Source organism: Stigmatopora argus, chromosome 12 (assembly GCF_051989625.1).
Source record: "Stigmatopora argus isolate UIUO_Sarg chromosome 12, RoL_Sarg_1.0, whole genome shotgun sequence".
Taxonomy (NCBI): Eukaryota; Metazoa; Chordata; class Actinopteri; order Syngnathiformes; family Syngnathidae; genus Stigmatopora; species Stigmatopora argus.
In genome coordinates, this window is record NC_135398.1 from 16,713,017 (window position 1) to 16,730,230 (window position 17,214).

Sequence of the window (17,214 nt, forward strand, 5' to 3'; positions counted from 1 at the left end):
TGTCTCTCTGTGTGCCCTACGGCTGAGTGGTGACAAATCCAGGGTGCAGTCTATCTTTCGCCCGGAGCCAGGTGGGTTAGGCTCCAGCAACCCTCACAACCATTTCGAGGATGTGCGGTATGAAAGATGATTGAATGATGATTGATTGAATCTTTACACGCATATAAGAAAACAGAAAAAGTATAACAAATAATAAAAATAAATAGGAATATCCTACTGAGTGGTGGAAAATTACTTCAACCAGTACTCACAGGGAAGTACAGCAGTAAAGCTCCAAACAACATGGCTTCCAGCAGAATGAATCCAGATGTGCGGATGCTCTGTAGATGACACAGAGATGTCAGAGACTTTTCAGAATAAACTGTCTGAGCATGCTAGAATTTATAGTAGAATTATATTATATGGCATACGTAAAATCAGCCGATTAGGTAGTAGTAGGTAGTGAAGCAGTTTTGTGAGTAGTTAGGATTATTGCGAGGTAAATGTGGGTGTACGGCTGGTGAGCGCATTACTAGATCGTTAGAGAGGTAGATGGATTTCCGTTGGTTGTTTGGAAGAGGCAATGGGTAAAAATACTGGGTCTATTAACTATACATTTGAAGTTGTGGGGAATGTTAACAATATTTTGTGGATATGCTGGATGAACTATGTGGTAGGTATTATGTTGTACATACAGTAAGTAAGTTGGCAGATAAAGCATGTGACAGGCCCGGAGCTGGGCATGTGCAAGGAGTGTCTCCATTCCCAGTACAGGCCCAACACGAGCTGGATGGAGCGGCAACAGGTGACTGCAATCAACATCACCAAACTACTTAGGCCCGCCACCAGCGTTGTCCAAATTATAGTAAAAATCAATGACGTCCGATTCATGTTGACTGAGGTGCAGATGCTATTTCTGTTATTAGTCTACCGTCAATGGCAGCCCGGGAATAAGCACTCTTGGGCGGGCAGATGTAGCAGAACCGAGCCGTAGGATGAGTTTTCCCCATGAAAAGGCAGCAATGGGGTAAAATTCAGCCTAAAACAGCATTTAATGATTAGATACAAATACTGGAGCTCTTTGGACATTAGAACCAAGCCCAGGGGAATGATTTCCCCGGTAAAATGCAGAGATGAAGGGAAATACGTCCATATACGTCCATTCGCGAAAAGGCCAAAAATGCACAAAAAGGGGTTTAAATCCAGCAGAAAAGAGCATTTAATGATTAAATACAAATACTGGGGATTTTTAGACATCAGAACCGGGCCCAGGGTGGTAGATTTCCACGGTGAAAGTGCACTTTTGAGCCGGTACCTGACCCAATTGCAATGAATTAATTTGTCCACCAGATGGAAGAGTTCTGCCGATTCAAAACAGTGTCGAGTGCGTGCGGGTGTGTATAAAAATAAGGCCCACTCGGTTCTGGTGGGTCATTTTACACGGGAAAAGTGCCTAAAATACGGGTGGTTGTCTAAGGGAAGTTTGTGTGTAAAAAGAAACGGTTCTGGGTTGATGTTTACCTGGGAAAGGTGTCTCAAATACGGGGAGATTTATTAGAGAAGAGTGGGTGGGTGTTTTATAACCAGGCCTCTTCGGTTCTGGAGGGGTATTTTACCCGGGAATTGTGTCCCATGTGTGGGCAGATGTATTATTGTTTAATTAGTGTAAAAATAATGGTCCAGGAAGGTTCTGGGGTTCTGTTTACCCAGAAATAGTGTCATCAACATGGGTACTTTATTTATTTACGAGGAGTGGTAGTATTGCAACCGGGCCCTGTCGGTTCTGGAGGGGTATTTTACCCAGGAATGTGGTCTCATGTCTGGGTAGATGTATTTTAGACTATTTTGTGTGTATATACACATATATATATATATATATATATATATATATATATATATATATATATATATATATATATATATATATATATATATGTATACGTATACGTATAAGCAGTGGCGGGCGGTGCATTTTCTGGTAGCGCCTTCAATGTATCAATCCAACCCTCAAAAACTATTTTATGGCTATAAAACCTCTACTGCAGCTACAGCTGCGACACATAAAAAATAATCAATAAATTAATGCACAAAAGTGGGGTAAAATCCACTTCCTAGCAGCATTTCATGATTAAATACAAATACTGGAGCTTTTCAGACATTAAAACCAGGCCAGGGGGTGATTTTCCCAGGAAAAGACAGCGATGAACGTCAATGGCGTACGGCCAAACATTGCCCAAAAATGGGGTAAAATCCAGCTGAAAACAGCATTTATTGATTAAATACAAATACTGGAGCTTTTTAGACATCAGAACCGGCCCCGGAGTATCATTTCCCCGGTAAAAAGACAGCGATGAACGTCGATACGTCCATACGTGAAATGACAAAAAATGCACTAAAATTAGGTAAAATCCACTTCCTAGCATCATTTATTGATTGAATACAAATACTGGAGCTTTTGAGACATTACAACCAGGCCAGGGGGGTGATTTTGTATCCGGGAAAAGACAGCGATGGACGTCAATGGTGAAACGCCAAAAATTAAACTGGGGTAAAATCCACTTCCAAGCAGCATTTTGTGATTAAATACAAACACTGGAGCTTCAATACAAACCCTTGAGCTTTTCAGATATCAGAACTTGGCCCACAATTGAAATATTATTTAGGAATATAGCCATATTTTACTCACCCCAAAAACTTTTTTACACAATATCCATCCTCCTTTCTTTCTTTCTTCTTTCCTATCGCCATCGAAGCTAATGATGAAAGTCGAGCCTGTCCTGTCATATTTCCGGCATAGTCCGTTTTGAAAATAGCTTTAAATCAACACAACAATATACTATTTGCTTGTGGAGCTAAGTTAGCGCGCTGAAAGTGCCACACACACACCATTTTCCCGGCTGTAACAGGCTTGCTAGCTTCAGAGTTGGCCGCCCTTTCTTAATGATGTCCATTTTTTTCTGGAAAAGTCAGTCTGGAAAATAGCTTTGTGAGCAAACAGAATCCATTTGTTTTTGCTTCTGTCGCCCATTGTGGGTGGAGTTTGCGATCTCGGCTGCCTCGGGTACTGCTTTGGCCCGCCTACTAGCCAATCATAGTTTGTGAAAGCAATGACATGTCCCAGCCAGCAAAATGCTAACGCCTATGAAAAATCATTGTGGGGTTGCCAACTCGAAATCTGATTGGTTAAAAGCAACAGTCTAGTTTAATGCAGCAGAGCCCCCAAGAACTGATTGTGAATGCTTTGAGGCAGATCTGATCTGGCAACACATAATGGCTGAAATGTGATTGGTTAAATGCTTCAATATGAAAACATACATTTGGAAGCAGTGCAACCAGGGGGAAAAGCAATTTAAAGGAAGCTAACAAACCATTTGGAATAATAAGTATTGATGGACAAAATATAATATGATTCAGATATTTCTTAGGCCAGCAGAGAAGGCCCTGAAGGCCCTGACGGCCCGCCACTGCGTATACGTATACACACACACACACACACATATATATATATATATATATCTATATATATATCTATATATATATATATATATATCTATATATATATCTATATATATATCTATATATATATATATATCTATATATATATATATATATCTATATATATATATATCTATATATATATATATATCTATATATATATATATATATATATATATCTATATATATATATATCTATATATATATATATATCTATATATATATATCTATATATATATATCTATATATATATATCTATATATATATATATATATCTATATATATATATCTATATATATATATCTATATATATATATATATATATATATATATATATATATATATATATCTATATATATATATATATATATATATATATATATATATATATATATATATATATCTATATATATATATATCTATCTATATATATATATATATATCTATATATATATATATATATCTATATATATATCTATATATATATATATATATATATATATATATATATATATATATATAGATATATATATATAGATATATATATATATGTATAGATATATATATAGATATATATAGATATATATATATAGATATATATATATATATATATATATATATATATATATATAGATATATATATATAGATATATATAGATATATATATATATATATATATATATATATATATATATATATATATATATATATATATATATAGGGAAAGTCACTTTGGGCCGTTTCAAAGCAGCTGCAGGTCCCAAGAGCAACAGTGCAAACAATTGTTTGTAAGTATAAAGTGCATGGCACTGTTTTGTCAGTGCCACGATCAGGAAGAAAACGCAAGCTATCACCTGCTGCTGAGAGAAAATTGGTCAGGGGGGTGAAGATTCAACCGAGAATCACCAAAAAGCAGATCTGCCAAGAATTAGAAGCTACTGGAACACAGGTGTCAGTGTCCACAGTCAAGTGTGCAAGAATGAAGCCCTTGCTCCAAAAGCGGCACCTTAAGGCTCGACTGAAGTTTTCTGCTGATCACATGGACAAAGATAAGACCTTCTGGAGGAAAGTTCTGTCGTCAGACAAATCCAAAATCGAGCTGTTTAGCCACAATGCCCAGCAATATGTTTGGAGGAGAAAAGGTGAGGCCTTTAACCCCAAGTACACCATGCCTACCGTCAAGCACGGTGGTGGTAGTATTATGCTGTGGGGCTGTTTTTCTGCCAATGGAACTGGTGCTTTACAGAGAATAAATGGGATAATGAAGAAGGAGGATTACCTTCAAATTCTTCAAGATAACCTAAATTCATCAGCCCGAAGATTGGGTCTTGGGCGCAGTTGGGTGTTCCAACAGGACAATGACCCCAACACACATCAAAAGCTGTAATGGAATGGCTAAATCAGGCTAAAATTAAGGTTTTTGAATGGCCTTCCCAAAGTCCTGACTTAAACCCCATTGAAAACTTGACAATGCTGAAGAAACAAGTCCAGGTCGGAAAGCCATCAAATTTAACTGAACTGCACCAATTCTGTCAAGGGAGTGGTCAAAGATTCAACCAGAAGCTTGCCAGAAGCTTGTGAATGGCTACCAAAAGCGCCTAATTGAAGTGAAAATGGCCAAGGGACATGTTACCAAATATTAGCGCTGCTGTATGTATATTTTTGACCCAGCAGATTTGATCACTTTTTTCTGTTCACCCATAATAAAGTCATAAAAGAACCAAACTTCATGAATGTTTTTTGTGACAAAGAAGTATCTGTTCCAATCACTCTATCAGAGAAAAATTGTTGTGGAAATAACTGGAAACTAAAGAGAGCCATGACATTATGTTCATGTTTTGTTTATCTAGCTCTAAAATGCCTTTTCCTGTCTGTATCTGTTCTTGCTACTGCAACCAAGATGGCGCCGTTCAAGTGGCAGCCGGTGGCAGTAGCTCCGTCCGCTCTTACTCGTTTCTTTGTTTTCACAACTTTTCTTTCTTTTTTATTACATTTTAAGATTTCTTAATAACTTCTTTTATACTTTATACCTTTTACTTTAATGTTTTCACAACCTTTACGACTCGACTCTACCCATCGCGTGTGAGAGGCAGTCATTGTTCTATTACCTTAATTTCTTTATGTTAGTCCAGGACATTTATTTTGGAAACATTCAGGCCAGGAAGGCTACTGGTCCTGATGATCAGCTTCAGATTACTGAGGGACTGTGCTGATGAGCTTGGAAGAGTGATTCTGCATATTTTCAACCTCAGCCTCAGTCTGCAGAAGGCCCCGACCTTGTGTGGGCTTCCTGTGTGTGATTCCAGTTTTATATAGGTCTACATTGTCTTTTCTTGAGTTGCTACTGCTACAAACTGAATTTCCCGAATATGGCACGAATAAAGGTTAATCTAATCCAATCTAATATTTGCTTACCGTACTTTTCCTGCAGTGGTAAACCACCACCATGCTAGCCAAGTCCAGTACCATGCACAGACCTTGGAAGGAGGCCACTGCAAGCCGTAGCCCACTGTCCTCCTGAGCGAGGCAGGGTGTGTTGTCTCTGCAGTTGGGACAGTCATCCTGACAAGGAAGGCATTTATTTGCAACATCAAATATGCCGTTTCTGTGAGAGCCCTGTTCCTGACCTGGGAATAAAGTGTTTGGTCAGACAATGGACTGATGCATTAATGGTTCAGGTTTAGAAAATTAATAGATTTTCGCTCCCGTTCAATTTAATTTTTTCGGTTGAGGAGAGCAGTGTTTCAGTTTTCCAGTGACACTTTAATGAGGGGATTATATTTTATTAGTTTAATGATATACAGTTTCCATTAAATCAAAAGCCCAAACAACTAATAATAATGTATTTTAAGCCTTTTCTCACCGATTGTTCAGAACATGTACAGTTGGGCAAATAAGTATTAAGTCAACCACCAAGTGTGCAAGGTCTCCTACTTGTAAAGATTAGAGAGGCCTGTTATTGTCAACATGGGTAAACCTCAACCATGAGAGACAGAATGTGGGGAAAAAAAACAGAAAATCACATTGTTGGATTTTTAAAGAATTTATTTCCAAAGTTCCAAGAGTGGAAAAAAAGTATTTAGTCACCTACAAAAAAGTAAGATTTCTGGCTGTCAAAGAAGTCTAACTTCTTCTAAGAAGTCTTACGAGGTCTCCAGTCGTTACCTGTATTAATAGCATCTGTTTTAACTCATTATCGGTATAAAAGACACCTGTCCACAACATCAGTCTCACACTCCAAACTCTACTATGGCTAAGAACAAAGAGATGTCGAAGGACACCAGAGACAAAATTGTAGACGTGCACCAGGCTGGAAAGACTGAATCTGCAATAGGTAAAACGCTTTGTGGAAAGAAATCAACTGTGGGAGCAATTATTAGAAAATGGAAGACATACAAGACCACTGATAATCTACCTTGATCTGGGGCTCTATGCAAGATCTAACCCCGTGGCGTCAAAATGATAACAAGATCGGTGAGCAAAAATCCCAGAACCACAAGGGGGGCCTAGTGAATGACCTACAGAGAGCTGGGACCACAGTAACAAAGGCTACTATCAGTAACACAATGCGCCGCCAGGGACTCAAATCCTGCACTGCCAGACGTGTCCCCTGCTGAAGCCAGTACACATCCAGGCCAGTCTCCGGTTCGCTAGAGAGCATTTGGATGATCCAGAAGAGGACTGGGAGAATGTGTTATGGTCAGATGAAACCAAAATAGAACTTTTTTGTAGAAACATAGGTTCTCTTGTTTGGAGGAGAAAGAATACTGAATTGCATCCGAAGAACACCATACCCACTGTGAAGCATGGGGGTGGAAACATGCTTTGGGGCTGTTTTTCTACAAAGGGACTAGGACGACTGATCTGTGTAAAGGAAAGAATGAAAGGGGCTATGTATCGAGAGATTTTGAGAGAAAATCTCCTTCCATCAGCAAGGACATTGAAGATGAGACGTGGCTGGGTCTTTCAGCATGACAATGATCCCAAACACACAGCCAGGGCAACAAAGGGGTGGCTTCGTAAGAAGCATTTCAAGGTCCTGGAGTTGCCTAGCCAGTCTCCAGATTTCAACCTCATAGAATCTGATCTGTGGAAGGAGTTAAAAGCCCGTGTTGCCCAACGACAGCCCCAAAACATCACTGCTCTAGAGGAGATCTGTATGGAGGAATGGGCCAAAATCCCAGCAACAGTGTGTGAAAAGCTTGTGAAGAGTTGCCAAAAACGCTTGGCCTCTGTTATTGCCAACAAAGGGTACATAAAGTATTGAGATGAATTTTTGTTATTGACCAAATACTTATTTTACAACATGATTTGCAAATAAATTGTTTAAAAATCAAACAACGTGGTTTTCTGGGTTTTCCACATACTGTCACTCATGGTTGAGGTTTACCCATGTTGACAATTACAGGCCTCTCTAATCTTTTCAAGTAGAATAACTTGCACAATTGGTGGGTATATATATATATATATATATATATATATATATATATATATATATATATATATATATATATATATATATATATATGTATATAGATATAGATATAAAGCGGAGATGAACTATATTGACAAATATCTGCTATCCATACATATATCTATATATATATATATATATATATAGATAGATGTCTGGATAGCTTATTTTTTCTGTCAATATAGTTCATCTCCGCTTAATTTACATTAAAAAAACAGGTTATTAAGAGCTTTAGTCCAAGTCTTTTTTATCAGATTCGAGAGGCATTAAATCATCGATGGAATCTTCAGGAGGCGCTGTAGGGGCCCTATTCAGGAGGAGCTTTTGCGAGAGGATTTTGGCGCACAAGAAAGATGTTAATTGGGAGTTTCTTTTTTGCTACAAATATGGTTTTGTCAAGGACATGAAACTGACAAGATGGTTTCCATATTCCACGGCTACGACCGTGTTGTCATCAATCTCTCGGATACTTTACTTAGAACTTTGAGCCATCCTGGACGCCCAAAGTGCTCTATTTTCGGACAAGGCCGATGGCGTCCGCCAAAACATTGCAGGCAGCTTTGAAGCATTTCTGGGGAAAATCCACATTGCTCCGCCGCGGCGTCCAGCCATCCATCCTCGGCACCCAAAGTGCTCTATTGCTCGCATTTCTAATAAAAATCCACCCTCGCAGAAGCTCCCGACTGGTCAAAAAGCTCTATTTTCGTTATGAAAATGACGGCCACCGCCGACAGCTCATCGTTTTTTTTCTTGGTGCGGAGTTGCGGGACAGTCCAGTCTTCCACCATTTTCTTAGTGACAGGCGGAAGACAGGCAAGCGTTGCACGAGTTACTAGACGATTTGGAATGGATTGTCGATGCTGATATAACAGCGAGGAGAATCAGCGTGGCATAAGCAGGGTTGCCAACTACTCCGGAATTTCTCCAGAAATGCAACACAAACTCCGGGACTCCGGACAATCTCCCTAAACTCCGGAAATCCCCCCAAAAATTTACTTATTGTTTATGAAGCAACCATTTTGGTTGTACCAAATTTTCTATTTAAACCCCTCGAAATTCACACCATCGCTACGGCTTGCGACATCTTGATTCAACTGCACTGTAAACCGGAAGAATTCGGTAACACGAGTGCATTGTGAATCGTCCGAGTTACAAATTCTGACGAATGATTCATCTTGTGCGACTTCAGCGTGCCAATTGATTCAGAGTCGATGACATAGGTAGCTTCTATCGTTTTCACATTTTTGTTTTCATTTTTTTTCATACGGAAAGTAAGTATTATTAAGGCTGACAAAACCACCAGTCTTTTGTTCTGAAACAAATCCTATCATTTCTAGGGTTGTTCTAATGGAAGTTGGCGTACACAACACTGGTAAGTCTTATCAATATGCCTGCTCGGGTTAAGTGCAAAATGGGTGGCAATTTGGATGAAACTTCTAATAAGAAACCCAGACACTCGCAGAAGTTTAGTGGTTCGTATTCGACGAAATATCCCATGTTGAAGCCACCTCCAAAAGGACCGACATATGTGCATTGCAGAACATGCAAGTGCAACTTCAGCGTGACACATGTTGGAATTACTGACTGTAAAACGCATGTAGAAGGACCCAAACACAAAGTTAAACTTATTTTCATTATGCTGTACTTTTTCAATAGTTTGCAAAAACACAATATTTCAATTAATGTAAAAAAACATGATAATAAAAGATTGATTTAAATTGTCCTACGCTTATTTTTTCTTACATTTTATATCGATTTTGCGTGAATTGCATTTACTCCGGAAATACTCCAGAAATGGGACAAGGGTACTTCTGAAATGGGGTTGACGGAGGTTGGCAGCTCTGAGTAAGGCTTGGGAGTGATGCATGTCGCGAGTTACAATGGATTGTGAATGACAGGGCTCAAGTGTCGGCCAGCACTGTTGTTCAAGCTTTCACCAAAGCTGGCATCAAGTTACCGGAATACACAACTCTGACTGACAGTGAAATGGAGCATAGTATGTTGAACGCCAAACTCTTTATATCAGATACAGAAGATGAGGATTTTGATGGTTTTGTAGATGTTTAAATGCTTTAACTTCTATTAATGTGTGTACCTTTTACCTCAATAAAGCACTATCAAACTTAGTTCTGATCGTGCTGTCATTAAAAAAACACGCTAGTGGCTAGCTGCTAGCATAAAATACGCTAGCCTAGTGTTATGCTAGCGCCCTATCCGGAGAAATTATACTCGCAACTGAGACTGGGCCTTTTCAGACGGTGCGTTTTATAGGTGTGAAAATACGGTAAGTAAATAAAAACAGTACACCCTATTTCGGAGAGTCATTAAATGCTTATATTGAAATATAATTTGATTTGACAGGGATCTGCTAGAGCTAGACCATATGTATTGCAACACCAAAGAATGATATGGCCTACTTTTAAAGCCATTTAGTCCGACATGACTTGACTGGTAAAATCCTCTCTTGCATTGGCACTTGTATTTGTCCAACACAAATCCGTGGCCAACCTTGGGTATGCACTGTGAGAGAAGAAAACAGATTCAAATGAGCACACAGGAAGGGAACGGTTATTATCCTTTTATATCTTCATGGACGTAGCTATGCAGTTGCTTAATAGAGTTAATGAAGTTAATGAAATCCATGAAGATGATCAAAAATATTTGAAAAGCAAAAGTTAGAAGACTAAACAGATAAGTTATTAAAAAATGTTCCTTGCTCGTACGTTAAATATGAGGCACAAGTGTTTTTGATTTTCTTCTCACTCATAGAAATGGGTATAAAATTCTGTAAATTCTTTAAAAGGACAAAATTGTAACAATAATTGGTGGGAAAAATAGCAAATTGCTTAATCTCTGCTGAGAACACTTAAGTGAGGTGTGCCTCTGGACTTTCCAGCTATGACAAAATGATAAGCTAGGCCACATTTGGAGCAAAAATGATTCAGCTTGCATAGTCAAACACAAAATTTAAACTGCTGGCATATCAGGACATCTCAATGTAGCAATCATTAAAAACAATTTTGTGTTTACTTTTTCAGAAGTTTGTCTTTTTGCAATAGTAAACCAGTGAGGTAACAACATAGTTTGTAATTAGAAGTGTAATTTAAAGTCTCTAATGAAATTAGTTTGATAAACTTATCTGAATGGCATAACCAGTGTTCATGGTAGAAGTTTTGAGTCTTCAATGTTATCCACATGCTCTTTTGCGGGAGGCAGCAGCCCACCAAAAAACACACCTTATCAGGGGAAATCACAGAGCAATGCCAAGTAACTGGGACACAAATTTAAATTTAAAATTAAGGGTTGTTTGCAAAATTCAATTTTGCATAATTGCACCTTGATTAATATGTCAACAAGCTTAGGCACCACCTGGAACCGAAAAAACATTACAGTGGTACCTCTACTTATGAAATTAATTGGTTCCAGAACTTGTTATGTAACTTGGATTAGATGTACAGTTGTGGTCAAAAGTTTACATACACTTGTGAAGAACATAATGTCATGGCTCTCTTGAATTTCCAGTTATTTCTACAACTCAGATTTTTCTCTGATAGAGTGATTGGAAAAGATACTTATTTGTCACAAAAAAAACATTCATGAAGTTTGGTTCATTTATGACTTTATTTATTATGGGTTAACAGAAAAAGTGATGAAATCTGCTGGGTCAAAAATATACATACAGCGACACAAATTGGCAATTTTGGTGACTTAGAAAGTTGTGTCAGTGAAATGAGCTTCATAGCATGGCCTCTTAACTTCTTGTGAGTGATTATGAGTGACTACAGCTGGTGACTTCTCTGAGGCCATTTAAATAGGGCTCATTGGATGCAAACGCCCACAAACGCTACAACGGGAAAGTCAAAGGAGCTCAGCATGGATCTGAAAAAGCTAATCCTTGACTTGAAAACATCAGGAAAGTCACTTGGGGCCATTTCAAAGCAGCTGCAGGTCCCAAGAGCAACAGTGCAAACAATTGTTTGTAAGTATAAAGTGCATGGCACTGTTTTGTCACTGCCATGATCAGGAAGAAAACGCAAGCTATCGCCTGCTGCTGAGAGAGAATTGGTCAGGAGGGTGAAGATTCAACCGAGAATCACCAAAAAGCAGATCTGCCAAGAATTAGAAGCTGCTGGAACACAGGTGTCAGTGTCCACAGTCAAGCGTGTTTTACATCTCCATCGACTGAGAGGCTACCGTGCAAGAAGGAAGTCCTTGCTCCAAAAGCGGCACCTTAAGGCTCAACTGAAGTTTGCTGCTGATCACATAGACAAAGATAAGACCTTCTGGAGGAAAGTTCTGTGGTCAGACGAAACAAAAATCGAGCTTTTTGACCACAATGCCCAGCAATATGTTTGGAGGAGAAAAGGTGAAGCCTTTAACCCCATGTACACCATGCCTACCGTCAAGCACGGTGGTGGTAGTATTATGTTGTGGGGCTGTTTCGCAACCAATGGAACTGGTGCTTTAAAGAGAGTGAATGGGATAATGAAGAAGGAGGATCACCTTCAAATTCTTCAAGATAACCTAAAGTCATCAGCCCGAAGATTGGGTCTTGGCCGCAGTTGGGTGTTCCAACAGGACAATGACCCCAAACACACATCAAAAGTGGTAATGGAATGGCTAAATCAGGCTAGAATTAAGGTATTCGAATGGCCTTCCCAAAGTCCTGACTTGAACCCCATTGAGAACTTGTGGACAATGCTGAAGAAACAAGTTTATGTCACAAAGCCATCAAATTTAACTGAACTGCACCAATTCTGTCAAGAGGAGTGGTCAAAGATTCAACCAGAAGCTTGCCAGAAGCTTGTGGATGGCTACCAAAAGCGCCTAATTGAAGTGAAAATGGCCAAGGGACATGTTACCATATATTAGCGCTGCTGTATGTATATTTTTGACCCAGCAGATTTGATCACTTTTTTCTGTTCACCCATAATAAAGTCATAAAAGAACCAAACTTCATGAATGTTTTTGCAACAAAGAAGTATCTGTTCCAATCACTCTATCAGACAAAAATCAGAGTTGTAGAAATAACTGGAAACTAAAGAGAGCCATGACATTATGTTCTTCACAAGTGTATGTAAACTTTTGACCACAGCTGTAAAATTCTTTCCACAGTCCTCAAAATGGAAAACCAACTAAACCGTTTAAAAGTTATCAAAGTCCTCCAATTCTGTATGAAAGATGTGAGAAACACCAAAATGAGAGAAAAAAAATGATTTATTAATGTATCCAAAATGAATAAGTATGTAAAAACATTTTCTATTCGTGCAGGTGCCTAAGGAGGAAGCTAACGTTAGGCAACAGCCAAAGCACACGAACACATGCACATAAACACACATCTAAATAACTTTAAATTATTAATTCAAAACAAATTAGCATTAAATAGCTGCTTTTTCAGAAATAAATCAACTCCATCACTGTTTGTCCTGCAATTTTCTCCTCCTCTACCCAAAAAGAATAATAGTTTCTCCATCCTCTTGTTCAGTACAAAAGGCCATGTGTCAGGCCCAGGGCCAGACTGGTGGTGGGGTGTGCTTGCCATCCAATCACAGGCCCAGCCCCTGATGACTCAAGCGCTTCTAGGTGGGAGTCATTAGCCAGTGAGGATTATTTAAGGCCACCAAGAACATGACCACGCCGCTGGATCGTCTTATCAGTTCTACTGTTAGGTACCCTCTCGTATTTCCTTCATTGCTTGCCTTGTTTGATCTACGACCTCTTGTTTGCACCCAGGATTCCGACCACGCTCAGCCCCATGACCACGGACCACGGAAAACGACTTCGCCTTTGCCCTTTGTACCCTCCACTCTGGACTTCCCGACGGACTTCACGGCGACCGAACATCCTTCTACGACCAACGACTCGTCTACGCTATCCCCTCTTGTGCTTTGCCCTTCTCGTGGACGATTCTAATAAAGGATTCGAAAACCAGACTCGCAGCCCTTGCCTGCTTTGGGGTCCTCCATCCCCGATCGTAACACCATGCTAAGAAGTTGTCACTTTTAATGCTTCCTTCTGCTTGAAGTAGGAGGGTTACGCCGTATTGAGTTTGATTTATTTAATAAAGGGACAGTATATATTAATGAACATGTACATATTCATGTTAATGACCATATATCATATTTACTCGCATATAAGCCGCATTTGTCAGTCAAAAAATGATGACTGAATCGAGGGTATCGCTCGGGGCATCGGCATCTTACCTAGGGCGCCGCCATCTTACCTAAGGCGTCTTACCTAGTTAAATGCGCTTTGACTGGCCAGATGCCTTTTTAGATGTGTTCGTAGCGTTTACCTTGTCAGCACATCACAATAGTTGTTAAGGCTGATCGGAAGTCTTGTCGATTGATAAAATGTCAGCCTTGAACCTGCGTAATGTAAATCTCATCCTATTATTGCAGATTTGGTAAACACTGTACCGCTACGGACACACTTCCTGGCTGTGCTTACGTTACTTCCTTTTTAAAGGAAATGATTGTACATTTGTGATTATGAAATAAAGCAAAATTCCACTTAGATTTTTTTCTTTTTATTTCTTGTTCGTAAGTGACAAAAATTGCAGTACAGTATTACCTTGACATACGAGTGCCCCGACATACGAAGAATTTGAGATACGAGTAAAATTCAGAGCAAATATTTACCTTGAGATACAAGACAATTTTTGAGATAGGAGCATACGAGACAGTGACAGTGGCTGCTAATGATTTCAGCGCACTGTCTTTCTCGCTGCATCTCCCTTGTTCAAAGATCTCTACGAGCACTGGGCGGAGCGTTGCATTTTATCCGTATTTTTTTTTGCATTAGTCAATACAGAATTAAGGGAAACACAATGGGTCCAAAGCAAGTTGGTGCAATGAAGGGTAGTGGGTAGAAAAGGCATATGATGACAATCGATATTAAGCACGAAATAAACGAAAAACATAAGTAGAGTACGCGTAACTGAGCTGGCTCACCAATACGTATGGAGAAGCAAGTCCATCTTGAAATCTTGAAAGCCGCGGTGGAATACATTAACCCCTTTGCCTTGGTTATTGCACAAGAAGGTTTAAATTTAGTGTAACGTAAGATTAAAACTGTTTTAAGTGTGTGTATATAGGAATCTAAGTTCATTTAAGTTAAATTTAAAGTTTATGTTACGTTACGAGCGCATCCTTCAAGTCTCTCTCTCTCTCCCATCTGCGAACTCCCCGTTGTATTGAATATTGCCTCATTTTATTATAAAACATCATAACCACTAGTTATTTGTTACTCTGTTAGTAGATGGTGATTTACAACCAATAAAAATGTTTTTCCATTGTAATATCTGTTTTTTCGTCTTTTTTGAGAGAATGAGAACAATTTAATTTGTATTTAGTTCATTTCTATGGGAAAAAATAATTTGAGATAAGAGTAAATCGACATACGAGCTCAGTCCCAGAATGAATTAAGCTCGTATCTCAAGGTATGACTGTAATATGAACCATCGAAAAAGAATCAAGATATTTCGACACCCAATTTGGCCGCCACACCATCTTAAACTTCTGTTAAGAAAATTGTAATTTCTGTCATTAAAAAGCATCAGGTTCTCATCAAGAGTTATTTGTTTTTTCAAATTGAATAATTTGATAATTTGCATTTACAAAGACAGACATATTAACTCATCTCATTTTCTGAACCGCTTTGTCCTCACTAAGGTCGTGCGCGGTTGAAGATAAAATCAATAAGGCAAAGAAACGATGGGACACAGACACACTCAAGTAGCACAGTTCGAGGCAGCGTTGTGATCACAATTTTGTTCATCTAAAATCTAGGCTTTAAGATGATTGACAAAGACGTTCAGAGACGGGAGATCACGTATGGTAATTGGTATTGAGTTCCAGGTATGTGAGGCACAAACAGAGAAGGTGTTTTGGCTAAATGCACTCTTTCTGGATGGATCTACACAGTCACCTATAGATCCAGCTCTAGTTGATCTGTTGGAATATTTTTTTTACAAATTCTTGAAGTTGAGAAGGAGCTTTGTGATGGAAGATTTTGTAAACTAAGGTGGCATCAGAATATTTGCCGTATTATTTCGAGTATAACGCACACAATTTTGTACCAAAAAATTGAAGCAAAGTTCGGGTGTGCGTTATATACGAATCCCGGTGAAACACTGCCCTCTGTCGGTGAAAAGGCACTCGGCAGCTGTTATAATGGGAGATGTACAACCTGTCTTTGTACGCCAGATGGGGCGCGATAGCCCATTCTCTTGGCCAGTGCTCACACTTAAAAAAGAACTCAAGAAGAATGGAATCATTTGTTTGGTGAGTCTGATGATGATGAATCAGAATGATTTTTTTTAAAGATTATGATGAATCAGACTTTGAAAATTTTGAAATATAATTATGATGGGTGGCCCGGTGGCGCGAGTGGTTAGCGCGTCGGCCTCACAGCTCTGGGGTCCTGGGTTCAAATCCAGGTCATGTCCATCTGTGTGGAGTTTCCATGTTCTCCCCGGGCCTGTGTGGGTTTCCTCCGGGTGCTCCGGTTTCCTCCCACATTCCAAAAACATGCATAATAGGCTAATTGGACACTCTAAATTGCCCCTAGGTATGGGTGCGTGACCGGTCGTTTGGTCGAAAGACATTTGGTCGACGGACGTTTGGTCGACGGACGTTTGGTCGACGGACAGTTCGTCGAATGGACGTTTCGTTGAACGGAGGTTTCGTCGACGGATTCGCCGCCGGACATTTCGTCGAACGGACGTTTCGTCGTCGACGGGTTCGCTCGCTCTCAAAATTATAATCATGAGAGAGCGAGACACAGAGAGAGAGAGACAGACAGAGAGTTTACTGTTGAAAGCGATAAACCAGGTAATCTCTCGCTCTCAAAATTATAATCATGAGAGAGTGAGTTTGTAATTACATTGACAATGTAAGAGCATTAATATAATATCTAAATATCCAGGTAATCTCTCGCTCTCAAAATTATAATCATGAGCGAGAGAGTGAGTTTGTAATTGCATTGACAATGTAAGAGCATTCGCTTGCCCCACCCCCGGATTCACTCGTATTGGCGTGTGTGTACATGAGAGAGTGAGTTTGTAATTGCATTGACAATGTAAGTGTATTCGCTCGGCCCACCCCCGGATTCACTCGTATTGGCATGTGTGTACATGAGAGAGTGAGTTTGTAATTGCATTGACAATGTAAGAGCATTAATATCTGAATATCTAATATCAAAATTATCAATAAGTTGCGTATTATTGGCGTGTGTGTACATGTTTCCCGTCACCGGATTCGCTC

The 17,214-nt window shown here is 39.2% G+C and overlaps 1 protein-coding gene across 5 annotated transcripts in view; it reads right to left on the minus strand.

Moving 5' to 3' along the window:
* LOC144085516 (metabotropic glycine receptor-like) overlaps window positions 1–17,214 on the minus strand; it is a 97,864-nt gene that overhangs the window by 62,749 nt on the left and 17,901 nt on the right. For 4 of the 5 annotated variants that reach the window (XM_077614856.1, XM_077614853.1, XM_077614857.1 and 1 more), the window contains exons 3-5: window positions 10,366–10,468; window positions 5,890–6,101; window positions 252–320 (exon numbers count right to left, since the gene is read on the minus strand). In XM_077614856.1, coding sequence (XP_077470982.1) covers window positions 252–320; window positions 5,890–6,101; window positions 10,366–10,468 — 384 coding nt within the window. The remainder of the gene's footprint in view (window positions 1–251; window positions 321–5,889; window positions 6,102–10,365; window positions 10,469–17,214) is intronic. The other variant, XM_077614854.1, reaches the window with a different exon arrangement.